The sequence below is a fragment of the Catharus ustulatus genome, chromosome Z, assembly GCF_009819885.2.
Source record: "Catharus ustulatus isolate bCatUst1 chromosome Z, bCatUst1.pri.v2, whole genome shotgun sequence".
In the NCBI taxonomy this organism is placed as follows: Eukaryota; Metazoa; Chordata; class Aves; order Passeriformes; family Turdidae; genus Catharus; species Catharus ustulatus.
In genome coordinates this window covers 26,881,236-26,895,166 of record NC_046262.2, presented here as the reverse complement: position 1 = coordinate 26,895,166, position 13,931 = coordinate 26,881,236, and the positions used below count along the sequence as shown (strand labels likewise).

At 49.3% G+C, this 13,931-nt stretch overlaps 1 protein-coding gene across 1 annotated transcript; it reads right to left on the bottom strand.

Annotated features, from left to right (window-relative positions):
* Window positions 1-1,374: 1,374 nt before the first annotated feature.
* Window positions 1,375-10,497, bottom strand: DMRT3 (doublesex and mab-3 related transcription factor 3). Its single transcript, XM_033085865.1, has 2 exons — window positions 10,059-10,497; window positions 1,375-3,333 (listed from the first exon to the last, which is right to left on the bottom strand). Exons 1-2 carry the CDS (start codon window positions 10,495-10,497, stop codon window positions 2,369-2,371), a joined length of 1,404 nt encoding a protein of 467 aa, XP_032941756.1. The 3' UTR covers window positions 1,375-2,368.
* Between the last annotated feature and the right edge of the window lie 3,434 nt (window positions 10,498-13,931).

Genomic DNA, 13,931 nt, shown 5'->3' with positions numbered 1-13,931 from the left:
TCAAAAGTTATTTTATAACATGAGAGACAAGGACTATTTTAACTTGCTTCTTTTTTCAGAAAACGGCTTGTCAAAAGAGATGGAATTTTAAACATCATACTGTCAAATCTGCATTTTTCACCACTAGTGTGATAATAGTTCATTCCATGTTAGCCAAGGGTGATCTTTCTTTGAAAGATGTGTCCCAATGCCAAGATGGCAAAATTCAGTTCTCTGAAAACCCACAGACCACAGAGGGTATGAGCTTTGGCAGGTACCACAGTTTGGTCTTTCTGCTGGAGATGATTCAACATCTGTAACAAAACAAATGCGCAAACAAAAAACCTCCACTGAGGCTCCATTTAAAGTACAGAGGATGCCTAAGACTTCTGAAGGAAGGAAATCTGCTCTAAACTGGAGCTCCTGGGTCCATCTGCTCTTACCTGGCCTTTGACAATTTCCCCACGGTGTTGGAGCACACTGTTTCACTACCACCTGCCTTTCTGATTGCAAGATCTATTTTATATATTACTTTTCTGTCTGGGGTGGCTGTAAGATGGATTTGTTTACAGGTGTCATGTGAATGCAGGCAAATCTGTCAGTACACAGCCGAAGCCCTGCATTTAAGAGAACTCCAGATGCTTGCATGTTTGCAGTTCCATGATGGATTTTTTTTTTATCCTCACTTCCCCTGCTTTTTGTCTTTGCTCTGTAGCATAACCAATAAAATGCTTTTCTGAACAGGTTGGAAAGTTATGCAAGATGAAGTATCTTTCAGTTAATTTATCCCCGAAGGAAAATAAAGTCATTATTTTATTCTCCTTTTTGTGCATATTCAGTACCTTTATAAAACAGAAGATTCACTGTGTGCACAAGACTTACAGAATATGAAATGCCAAATGAGAACACAGGCATTTGTATCAACAGTGACACCAGATATCATGCCTGATACATTTATATTAACAGTTTTAAAGCCCATCTGCTTCCGAGTCCAACTTCAGGGTGGCCTCACCTTTTTTTTTTAGCTGCTTTTTTAATCCCCACACCTGAAAGACTGGAGAGTCAAGCATATGCAGTCACTTGTGAACAGTTGATAAAATGATACTAAAAGTTTAACAAACTTCTAAGTGGACATTAAACTTGGAGGCATTCCTCATCAGAAGCAATTCCTAATGTTACTCAGACACACAAAAGATATGCAGTGTAATCAATGCATGCAATCATGCAATAAATTTTTCAAACCATTACTTTTCTAGGGGAAAAGGGAAGTTGCCATTTGGCTAAAAGTTGTTTTAAATAAATGCCCACTATTACATCATATTTCCTTTTTTTTTCCTACTTCTACAGAACAGAAAAAAAAAAGATGCTTCTGAAGCATTGGGAGAGCCTTTTGTTTTCTGCTTTCTGTGATTGCAGCAAGCTCTGCTTTACTCAGCTGAGCTTGAAAATGTCTGCAGTACAAATACAAGAGACCTCAGCTTCCCTGATGACAATTTTCCCTAATCTCAGTTGCAAGTTACAAGTCGGGGAAGCAAAACCCAGACTTGAAAAAGAGGCTTCCCCTGACTGCAGCTGCTGGAGCTGGACATTTTAACCCCGGCTGAGAACTAATCAGCTCTCTATCTTCAGAATGTTATTTGCCCAGTATAAATGACATAAACCAAGATCATCATCTTAGTTTATTTTTCTAGAGTCCTTAGCATGCTACATTAACCTGACAATGCTTAATCTGGTGTTCATTTCACAATACACTTCATGCAATTCACAGCTGTAATTGGTTTTACACTGACATTACACATTTCGACCTAGCCATGGGAAAAGAATAACTCTTAATAATATTTCTCTGAAAAGTGTCCAAGCTCAAACGGCACAGAAGCAGCTCATGTTAGTTGCATGTGTGTATTTCTTTCTTCTGCCTTTTCTTTCACTGAAAGGATGATCACTGGCATAAGATTATAAGGTCCTTGTTCTAGTCCATTTGCAATTGAACTATGTTTGCTTGATTTCTTATGTCCTGAGGAGCTCTCAATTATAAAACAGCATTCAAGTATTCTAGTTTAACATCCCCATTTTTCTGAGTTAAGGAACAAAGTAGACCTTGGGCTTCTGTTTCCATTATGAGTCTTCTAGAGTCCCATAACTGGTATCCATAAAGTCTTCCTTTGCAGCACACACTCAGCACTAAAGCCAGAGTATTGCTATTTGGCATTATCCAGTGAAGTGCAAGAAATTAAATAAGTTATGTCTTTATTGCTATAGTACACTATCAAGCAAAATCCCTTTTTAATACAATTGCAAGAGTTTTGTAGAGTACGTGTCCCTCCTCTTAGGGGCCAGTAGTTCAGCTGCACTGTGAGCATCGCTTAGCTGTCACACGTCAAATGTCAGTCTAAGAAGATGTGTTGAGTATTCTTGAGTCTGAAGAATCAGACCTTTCCTCATACTCATCTTCCGTGTAAATTGGTTGCTTAGACACAATAGGACATCCATCATCAGGAATTGAGATCCTAGGATCTTCTGATGGGCGGGAAGGAAGGACAGGTGAGCTTCGGAAAACACCGGCTGAGTTGCCAGAGAAAGGACTGACATACTGGGACCGCAGCTGGTACTGCTGCTGCAGTGTCATCGTGTTCCACAGGGTGACGTCGTTGGGCAGGAACGGGCTGGTCTGGTTTCTTGCCAAAGTGTTCCTCAGCATCAGCGGGTAGCGTGGGGGCTGAGGGAAAGGGTGCTGCAAAGGTACAGCTAGAGGATTTGGCATAACATTACTGGAATCAGCAGAGAACCTCAGGGTGTCGGGAACCCTGAATGCTGAGCCCACAGACCACTTGGAAGATGAAATAGGATAGGAGCTCAGTGTGTGTTCAAAAATATGCCCGTTTGAAGGCAAAACAAGACCATCAGATTCTGCAGAAGTTCTCTCTCCACTGGCCACTGAAGACCGACTGGACAGGAGAACCTCTACAGCACTCACCAGGTCACCGCCACACCCCTTCAGGATCAACTCTAGCACAGTTGGCTTTTGGTTAGGGAAAATCTTTTTCAAGACTTCAAGTGGGGGTCTGTTTGCTTTCAAACTGAATGGTAAAGAAACTGTCCCAGAAGGACCTTCTATCAGGAGGTGGTTCTGCTCTGCGTGGTACTTGGGGCTGTCTGGACGGTTCTCTGTGCTACCACCATTTTTCTGAACTGTAAAACTGACCTCATCCACTGAAACAATTTCAGGGCTTTCGGGGTTGAAACAGCTTTTGGCTTTAGTCATGTCTGGGGAACTCCTTTGGTCTGTGTCTTTGTCACTGTAGGTCTCGGCATTGTCTGCTCCACTTGAATCACCCAAACGCTCCTCATTCATGTCTGCAAAGAGAAGTCAGAGAAGTTAACAGAAAACTGAGGCCAAAAGCCTTTACAGAGATTTGAGGATACTGTCTTCTTAAAGTGAACAGACCAGGACTCCAAGGGAGGAAAAGTGGGGGTTTTTTTCAGAGATCCCGAAAAAATTAAGGTACCTTTGCAACACTCCATGAGAACAAAACTGTAAAAGGATAATGTGACCTGATTTAGACATATTGCCTCATTCTCCCACATGTGAGCAAACAAGCTGTGATCATTTTTCTGCTGTATCAAAAATGCTATATCCATCCTTTCTCAGTGGTTACAAGGCAGCAACACACCACCCAAGTGCAAGCTTTCTCAGAGAAACTTCATCACTTTCACATCGTAATTCCTCTCTAGCACCACCTCATTGTCTGTGAAGTGTAGAGGGCACCTAGAAGATGAAAATTCCCCTGCAGCTCCAACAGCATTGGTGGAACCACTCCATTATGACTACTGGTTGAAGGTTTTAAAAGTCTTCAAATAAATAAATGCATTCCAGTTCTGGTTCTGAAGAAATCAGTTCTTCCCACTTGCAAGAATTGCAGCTTTTCCTCTAAACCCTTAAGCATGTCTGTCTGACGCCTTGTCCCATCCAAGTACATATTATATAAAAGTCTGGTGTGGAGAGGACATCTGGAAGGCATTTGGTCCAACATCCTTTTCAAAGTGGGAGCAGCCTTAGACAAAGGGCAAGTCGCTCATGTACCTGCTTAGCCAAGTTTTAAATAATTCCAAGGATGAGGACTCCACAACCTGTCTTAGGAATTGTTCCAGGTATCTTGCTTTCTGTGTGCTAAACTAAGACAGATGAGAGCTGAGAATGGAGCTGAAAACAAGTCCATTGACCATGCTGTCTCCAGATGGACACTCAAAATTCCTTGGTAATGCCTGATCAGGGTACGGAACCATTTGAAATAAGACTGCTTGTTGGCGAGAAGGGAAGGATGATTGTTCATGCAAAAGGGGGTCAATATACTTGCTTGAGATTGTTCATTGTTATTTCCCAAGAACACTGTTCTGCTGGTTTTCCTCATTGAGCACAATGATTACATTATCGGGAAGCATCAGTGCATTGTTCAAGCTGCTGAGGCTGACAGTCTACTTTAACTACACAGGGTAGTGCTTTTGAACACACAAATGGGAAGGACTGTCTGCAAAAATCAATACAACTGTTTGCTTGGTTTTCCAAGCCCCTGGCAAACACCCCAACTAGATAAAGTAGCTGTAAGGAGTGACCAAAAGTTCCTAAAATGTGCTGGTGATCCCACCTGCCCAAATGAGATGGAACCAGTTAGAGGTGTGTGAGCACCTGAGCCTCACTGCTCACCATTTCCTGACTTCCTCTCACTGCAGGAACAGGCAGGGCATCTTCTCATCAGTCAGTGGGCTAATTCAACATTTACAAATCAGCATGAAAAAAATACTATTAATGCAATTCATCCAGTTGAGAGAAAGAAGTCAGGGTCTGAGCAAGCCTGAGCTGAGCGAGAAGCCACTATGCTCGCCACAATGGGAGCTACAAACAGAGCACAGCCTGCCAGTGAGCATGGCAAAGGAATGTTCTCCTCATGAGGATGGCTGTACTCAGCAGAAACCATGGGCCATCCTACAGAGATGTGGAATGATGTTAATTTGGGTTTGAAAGGTAAGTGTGTATCTGAGGAATACAGATGCTCTTACAGAGACTTCACTCCTTTTAGCAGGAAAACCCATTTTGGGAACTGGTTTTTACACTGGTTGTGCTGCCTGTCAAGTGCAGAGAAGCAGTAACTCTGCATGTTCTGTATTACAGAGAAAGCCGTGTAGGTTTCCTCTTTCTCATACGGTCAGTGCATCAATCTTGCTTTAGCAGCCAAAACAGAACACAGGAATTGCTTGCCGATAGCAAACTGGCACATGCATCCTTTTGAGGAGGTGCTGAGACATTGGCATAGCTCATCCATTACTGAGAAAATGTGAGACTCACACTACCTTTCCCTTCTAATCTCTTCACTATGCATTTATTGCAAATCTCGGTGAATGGACTATTTATACATTCAAGGCTTAGAGGGCAGACTGAGGACATCCAACTACCTTGTCCCTGTCTTGACAGAGTTAGAGAGGCTGTTTAAGGAAGATCATAGCCCTAATTTTCACATAAATAGATTGCACTGTGGTGACCAGTATTACCAAACAGACTGAACACAAGGAGAACACATTTCAGAATTACCACATGTTTACAGTGTATCTTTATGGGATGAGAACAAGTACCACTGGGGAGAAAAAATGTGTTTCTTCTAGAAAACAAACAAACACCCTCAGATCAGGTAAGGTATCTCTAATATATTCTCTGATCCTTACAAAAGATATTTCAGATTTGCTTAATTTTCTGTACCCTTAAAAATATCCTTACGAGGCTTGCCTAAAATTTTTTTCCTCAAATTCTGAGAATTTGTCCCACTGAATCTTGCATCTTTATCATCAGGAGACCACACAGATGCCGGGTCTTAGCTTTTGCACGGGGTTAGTGTCCTCGTACAGCGCAAGTCATAGCGACGCGTCTCACCGGGCTGGTAATTACGCTCGCAGGGACAGACCCGGAAAACGAGATTTTAAATCGAGGTGGTGCTACAATGGAGGATTACCTTCTGCTGGCTTCCACTGTGCAGGGAGGCTGCTGTGTTTTTCCCTCTGTGTTTCTGAGAGTATTTCTGGCTGCCGGTGCCAGGCAGCTCCACACCCGGGCTGGGGCGGTGCGCGGTGTCACCCCGCTGTCACCCCGCTGTCACCCCGGGTGTCACGCCGGGGCCCGAGCCTGTCGCACGGCCGCTGGCCGCTCGCCTGGCCGGCCCTCGGGGCTTCCCAGGCTGTGTTTTGACTGCTTAAAACAACCCTTGCCCGCTCCGCTGAGGGCTGGGGCAGGACGAGCTCCGGGGACTGTCCTCAACCCTTCGTAGGAGCCGCCGCGACCGGGATTCCCGTTTGTTTGAAATTGGCACTAAATAGACATTGTCGAATTAACAAAAATTTGGGAAGATACATTGTAAGTGTCCCTATGTGGCCACTGAGTCATAGGAATATTGCGGGCACGTATTAATCGCAAATGCTTGTATTTTCAGGTACCAAAAAAAAGAGAAGTATTTAGAACGTACAACCTACGCTCTTCACCAAAGCTTTTTTTTTTTTTTTTTAATAATTCGCAAGTTTCACAGGAGGAAATTCTAGGCTTCAAGAAGGAAATCTCGTCCTCAGACATTTTTTACGTTTGTGAGGGTTTAGGTGTTGCATTTTGTTCTGTGTGAGCTCTGAGGTTTTTTTTTTTTTGCTGTATTTGTAGTGCTGTTTGACTGGTTTGCTTTTTTGAGGGGGCGGGGGGGGGCGGTTTGTTTTGTCTTTCTGTGGGTTTTTGCTCTTGTTTTTATTTTTGGGAAGATTGTTTCTTTGTGTGGCTCTGGGGTTGGGGTTTTATAGTTTTGTTTTTTTGCGCAGAGGGGTTTGTTCTGTTGCAATGTGCGTGTATGCGTTGGGATTTTTTCCCCCATACATTTCTATTTCAAATTGCCTGCATTTAAGTATCCAGTTTGTGATTCTTGGGAAAACTAAGGAAACTATTTTCCTACTGACATGAAAGATGGGGAATATTCATCAAACAACATGTATGCAGGGACAGATACCAACCCAGATCAGAGATGCAGAGCAAATACAGATACACATGAAACAGAAGCAGGAGAACCATACATGCATTTACAGTAAAATACAATTTAATAGATAAAACTGATATTAATTTGGTACAGTATTTACCACAATTCTTCTTACTATCTATACATTAATAATCCTGAGTCAAACGTCATAAAGGGGCCAAATAAAAGTAAAATAGGTGAGAGGGAAAAGCTGCCCTCAAGTTAATAACTTGTCTGAAAAATTTGGTCTAATATTTTGGAACCAAATTTGCTTCTTTGATATTCCTACTGCTGACTCTCTGTTAAAACAGCTTGTTACTTGATTTTTAGAACATCTCTTTTGTGCAACACGGATTTTTTTGTATCTCAAATGTACCTCCTGTTTTCCTTAGTCGTATTGTTAGGAAAGACTGATACCAGAACTAGCATAACCACACAAAAAGCTAAGGCTATGTATTTGGTGGGGGTTTTGTTTGCTTTGGGTGAATTTTTTGGTTGGTGAGTTTGATTTTTTTACTTTTGCTGTCTGTTTGGAAGAGTGGGGAGTTTGTTAGCATGATTTGGGTTTTGTTTTGATTTTGGTTTTAATTACTTTCACTTCAGACTTTCTTCCCTATATTCGAAGAACTAAATACTCTGTAGGAGACTAATCACTGTTCTCAAATTAAGAGAGACAGCTGCGCTGCATTAAGAAGCTGGCTCTGAAAATAACAGACGACAAATTATATTATGTATTATATTATTATATTATATATTATATTATTTACAAGTCTTGATAACTACTACTGCGAGAAATGTAACACGAATTCATGCAGGCAAGGAAAGTTCAAGAGCACGGTATCAGGACGAGGAATCATTCCAGGTCAGTAGAGACAGATGCAACAAGGGTAGTTTTAGAACTTCCCAACTGTCCCACCGAAACGGTTGATTATATTGGGAATAAAAGCAAACGGATATGATTTTACCATATATCCGGTGATATCCCTTCGGCAGTAAAAAAACTTCTCACGAGAATAACGTCCCTGGGTAGGAAGGGGTTGTGTGTGTGTTTTAGAAAACGAACGGACAGGAGATTCATGTTCTGTTCTTAAGGCGATTTTAATAGTGGAAGGAGAGAAAAGAGAAAACCCTGCCGCTCAGAGCACGCAGGATAGTTGGAAATAAGCAAGTTGTGTGGTTAAACAGTATCGGGTGGAAGGTGTCAGGAGGAACCTCTGAGGAGACCACTTTTCACTTCGCTCTCATTCATCCTCGTGTTCATAAAAAGCGGGGTAAAAACCCCGTCTGTGACAATCAGGGACCGGGGACCATGCGAGTGAGGTCTGCGCAACCAGAAAGGCTCCCCGGTGGTCCCGGGTTACCCCGGTCCCCCCGGCCCGGCCTCACCGCGGGCGGGGACGGGGGCAGGCACAGCGCCGAGGGCTTTGATTTATGGACATCTCCGTTATGTTCTGTTGTTTGTTTGCTTGCTTTTTTCGCTCCGTAAAGCTATTACCAGAAAGTGCTGACTGGCTGGCAAGGAAGAATTTCTCATCAATACACTTTGATTGTATTTTGCAAACAAAATGCCTGTTGCTTGGTAACATTTCACTTGAGCCTGACCTTCCCCAAAAGTTATTGCTATCAGATTCGATTTACACTCTCCTCCCGTGATTACTGTAATCTTTTAAACCGGGAACTTCATACATCAGGGTGAGGGAAAGTTGAGCATGTAAGTTAATATCGTTCCTATCCGACAGATTTATATCGTGCTGGCGAATGGGAACTTTCATTTTCTCGAACAAGCAAGGTGGGCTTTTCCCCTTCTCTCCCCACCTCCTCGGCCTTACCCCCGCCACCTCCAGGCACGGAGAAGGCCCCAGCCAGGAGCCATGGAAAGGAGAGCCTTTGTGGAGAGCGGAGAGCGCCCGCCCCGGTGGGAGGTTGCGACCAGTGGGAAATTTGGGGAGAGAACCCCCATGCTCGGTTCTGGGGAGCGGCCTGCGGAACCGGGCCGAGAAGCGGGGGACGGGGCTGCTGGAGGGCAGGCAGGCGGTGCCAAGGGCCGGAAAATGGGAAGCGTGTCCCAAAGCACTGGCATCCTCGCCGTGTCGGACTTAGCCTCGGGCTAAGCCCCATGCCGGGGCTCTGGTGGACGCCTCCGTGGCCGGATTGGCTCGGTAGCGCACACGGACCCACGGGAAGCGGTGGAAGCTCGGGGTTCGCCATTCCTGTCCCGCGGCACCGCCTAAAATTTTGTCACAACTTGTCAGCGGAGCGCACTGGGCTGACAGCAGCTTGCCTGCCGGACATCCCTATGGTGAGAGACTGTCAGCTCCCGCTCAGACAGTGGAACGCGACAGCGATTCCGGAGCGTTAGTTTTTCCTCCAGAAACGTGTATTTCCGACAGGTCGCACTCACAAGGTGCCCAGTGCAGGCGGTGGTTTCAGCACCCCCGACCTGTCGCGATCCGGAGAGACAGGCCTGCGCAGGAGGACTGGGCTGCCCCGCTCACCCTGCCACCACCCCACTTTCCCCGGTCGTCATAGCTCCGCAGAAGCCTTCCGGCTCCGGGCACCGCTTTTGGTCCGAGGCTCTCTGTGCGGGTCCCGTCCTGGACGAGGTCTCGCAGCCCGATGCCCGGGGTGCGGAAAGCCGGACAGCGACTCCAGCACGGAAGTGGAACCGGGACCAGCAGAAAGACATGCTGCTGGATCCACGCAGGATGCGGCGCGTTCCCAGCTGACCTGGGGCCGGGCGCAGAAGTGGCACGTCGGGGACGCGGCTGGCAGCGGCGACGTTCGCCAGCCCCCTCTACTATTCTCGGTGTACGCGATTCTGGCTGGGCCAGAATCACTGTCACTGCGCGGCTCCACTGTCACTGCTTTTTAAGAGCGATAAAGTGCACCCGACGGAATTCTTGTGCATTCCCTTCCTACGGAACCCGTCGGGAAAAAGGGAAAGCCTTCGCCTTTACTCGTTCCGGCCCCATCCCCTAGAACTGACAGCCGGGATCCCAGCCCTCCCTCTCCCTCCTGTCCCGGAAACGCGGTGCCCGGTCTCACCTGCCTTGGGGAGCGGCCCCGGGAGCGCGGGAGGCGGATCGGTGGCCCAGCGCAGGGCGGCGGCGGCGGCCAGCTCGGCGGGGGTGCGCGGCGGCGCGGCGCAGGGCGACGGCCCCGGCGGCGGCGTGGGGGGCTCGGCGCTGCCCGGCGGCCCGGGGAGGGAGCGCAAGGAGTCCGGGAGGAGGCTCTCCAGGCTTTCGTTGGCCTGCTGCCGGCGGAGCGCCACCTGCGCGGCCATCACCCGCTGCCTCTCGATGATGAGGATGCACTTCTCGCAGGTGCAGTCCTTGAAGCGGCAATAGCGCTTGTGGCCCTTCAGCCAGGACAGCACACCGTGGTTGCGGCACCGGGCGCACTTCGGCGTCCGCTGCAGCGGAGCCCGCGGCGGCTGCGACACCGGGCCGCCCATGTAAAGGTACGGGGAGCCATAGCCGTTCATGCCCGCGGGAGGAGCCCAGCCGGCTCCGGGGCGGAGAAGGCCTCAGCGAGGGCGGGCGGAGGCCGGGGCGATGGAGGAGAGGAGGAGGGCGGCTCTGCCCGCGGGCTCTGCGGGGGCGCGGCTCCGGCCCCAGGCCGGCGGGGAGAGGCACCGCCCGCCGCGGTGGCGCCGGGCGGGCAGAGCGCTGCCGCCGGCCGAGCGACACTGCCGCTGCCCGCGCCGCCCCGCTGAGCCCAGAGCCCCTCAGCCCGCCCCCCGCCCGCCCCCACTGCCACCCTCCTTCCCCGGCGCCGACAGGGGAATGGAGCGAGAGAAAGATAGAGGAAGAAGGGAGGGAGGAAGGGAGGGAGGGTAGCGGCGGGGGGAGTGCCTCTGCCCCGCCGTCGGGGCGGTGGCGATGCCCGTGCCGAAGGGGTTCGTGCCCGAGAGGACCGGAACCGCGGCTGTTGCCACCCACCCCCTACCCCCTCATGGCTCACCCTTGAAGGCACTCGGGGCTGAGGGATGAGCGGAGCAGGGGAAGTTTCTCCCAGGGTCGGCCCCGCCTCGAAAGCCCACGGGACGCTGGGTTCGGCGGTACGGTGTATGGCTGCCACCGCCCGTGGCCCAACGCCGGGGGTGTCGAGGCTAAAGTTTTGCCAAAGTTTTGCAGGTGCAAAGAGATGCTCGGAGCAGGAGCTGCCCGGGACCAGAAGTTGCCCACAGCTGCGCGGAACCGGACTGCGGCCGCGTCCCCGCGGGGTTGCGGTGCAGAGCTGGAGAGCCGCGGTAGCCACCTGCCCCCGCGGGGTCCGCTGCCTCTCCGGCATCCCGCGGCAAGACAGCGACCTAAACGCAAACTATGGCTATAGAAAGGAACGTGAAATTCACGGCAAATCAGGTTGCTTCAAACCTAAGTGATAATGACTGATGCGGCGGAATTGTAGTGTTCTGCATTTCCGTACGCGGAGAGGTTTCTCACGGAAAATCGGGTATTTCCCGTGTGGCAGCGAGAACCTTGAATCCAAATGTAATATACTGGTGGGAAAAAAACCAAAAAAGTCATATGTATTTTGACTGGGGGAAAACAAATTTACCGCAAGAGTTCATCTGTCCACGGTGTAGCGTCCGCAGACGGACAAAGGCTGCTGTTTGGACCAGAACCTATTTCGTTACTTCAAAATCTTCCGTGCTCTTCCCAGACATCTCTCCACCATAAGCGCTACACGAAATAAAGGTTTTAGTGAGGCTACGTAATAATGAAATCAGATTTAAAACTCAGGAAGTATTTCGCCGGAGAGAATAAGAGGCACAGTGTATGCTGAGAAGGTATTTGCGTGGTATTTAACTACTAGGGTCTTTCCTCATTATTTTTCTACTTTTAGAGGAAGAGTGATTCAGCGTGATATTTCTCCCCCGAGCCGTGCGCGGGGTGTAAGGAGGATGAGCACTCCACCTGTAAATCGCACCGAGCCAGGGAGGTGAATCGCATCAGATACGGGGAACAGCGCGTTTTCGCGCAGCGCTAGTAGAACATCATTTTTTTGCTGCCGGGGTGCATGCACTGAACTCTGCAGCTCGCAACTGGCCTCCCCCGCGGGGCCTCTTGCACACTCGGGAGTCCCCATCGAGCCAAAGAAAGAAGCGGATCAAGCATTCAACTATCACAAAACCGCGTAAAAGGTTATGCGCGCCCACCCTTGAAAACCCGTTCCCTCAAAACGAAGAAACAGGGTGCAAGTGCCTGGGGGGGGCCGGTGATGGTGGTGGAAAACCCTACTTCCCCACCAGCTGGAGAGGGTCCTGCGGGGCGCCTCCGCAGCCGGCCGGGCGGCTGCCAGATCCCGAGCCGAGGTGCCCGGCGCGGCGGTAGGCTGCCAGAGGGCTGGGGGCCCCTCTCTCGCTTGGCTGCACATCGGGCGTTTAGGCTTGAAATACCCGTTTGATATAATGCTGTAATCCTTTTCTCATATTTGATGGGAATGGTTTCCATGTCCTAGTATCGGACAACATCTATACATAGAGCCAGATTCGCATTTGTGTTAGAAAAACGTGTCCTGCCTGAAAGTCCATTGTAACCCAAAACCTGACAAGCCCGGCTCCCATTCCTGCTCGCCGAAAAGGTTTATTCAAGCACATAATGGGATCCCAGCAGAAAGCTTTTCAGACGAAGTGGCGATGGTAAACTGCGCCACATGAACTCCGTTTCCAGGGCTATTAAGCTTTTAATTGCAAAATAGCAGAGGAAATTTCAAGGTGACAATGAGGTGTTAGCAGTTAGCGCCCAGAATAATAGACCGAAAGGGAATGAATGTGTGAAACATATGCCGCAAATAACATTTAGCGGAAAGGGACCAGCTCAGCCAAAGGGCCAAAGAAACCCTGCCGACCGGCCAGGGCGGGAGGCAGGCTGTAAACCGGCCCGAATCCGCTGGCATTTCTCGAGTTTTCGATGTAGAGCCATCCGGCGGAGTCGGCGGTTCCGCCCAGCCGCTGGAACCTGTCCTGAGCCGCGTCTCTGCCGGGCGGACAGGGGCGGCCGCAGGCTTTGCTGAGCCGGGGCGCCCCGCTGTTCCCCGCGTACTGCGGGCGGAGCAGGGGGTCGGGCCGGAGGGAGTGCTCGCTAGTGCTTGCACTGCTCTAAAGTAAGCTTTCGTGGAGGGGGCGTTCGCGGGATGCCGGCCACTGCTGAGCGAGTACAAACGGCAGGTTTAGTTCACCTTTAGTTCAACTAAAGCAGTTGCCCGAACTGCTTTAAGGCATTACCCTCGTTGTATGGAGAAGACAGGAATAAATTAGGCATCATTTCCCGCTCGGAGAGTGACTCTGGATGTCTTTGGCCGTTTGTGCTGGCACACAGGAGGGAGAGGAGCGAAATGCCAGCCCTGCTGTGGGCTCCGTGGTGGGGCGTCACGCTGGAACGGGGAGAAACTTTCATGGAAGACTTCGGGGGAAATGTAAATTCCGCACAGGGTCACTCAAACTAGCAGTCAAAGCTGCCTGGCAAGGGGCGAGGAACACGCTTTTTGAGAGAAGTAGCGTTAATTAAGGTCACCGCTTAACAACCAGCTCGATATACTTGGGAAGAGGGCGACTTGCAGTGCGGTGGAAAAGCCAAATAAAAACAACAAACTAACATATGAAAACATACCGCCAACCACAAAACCCACAAATAAAAGAGGGAACATAGACAAAACAATAGCACCAAAGAAACCACTCACAGACACAGACAAACCAAGCAAAATCCAACCAAACCCCAAACTGCCCCAAAATCCGAAAAGCCCGTGAAAAAGTCTCCGTGCTCCGGGCACAACCCCATCAGCTCTGCTCGAAGGACTCCCGCGGGTCAAAAGGTGGAACGTCCCGGGCCATGCAAACGGAAAGCACCCACGGGCAGGCCAGGGGGAAGTGCCAGGGGTACACGGCCACGTCCTGACACAGGGCACCCGACCCGG

Bases quoted from the DNA above. Each gene is read 5' to 3' on its own strand.
- DMRT3 (XM_033085865.1), bottom strand. From the start codon at position 10,497: ATGAACGGCTATGGCTCCCCGTACCTTTACATGGGCGGCCCGGTGTCG. The intron at 3,334-10,058 runs GTGAGACCGGGC...TTCTCTTTGCAG, and splicing joins GGGGCCGCTCCCCAAGGCAG to ACATGAATGAGGAGCGTTTG.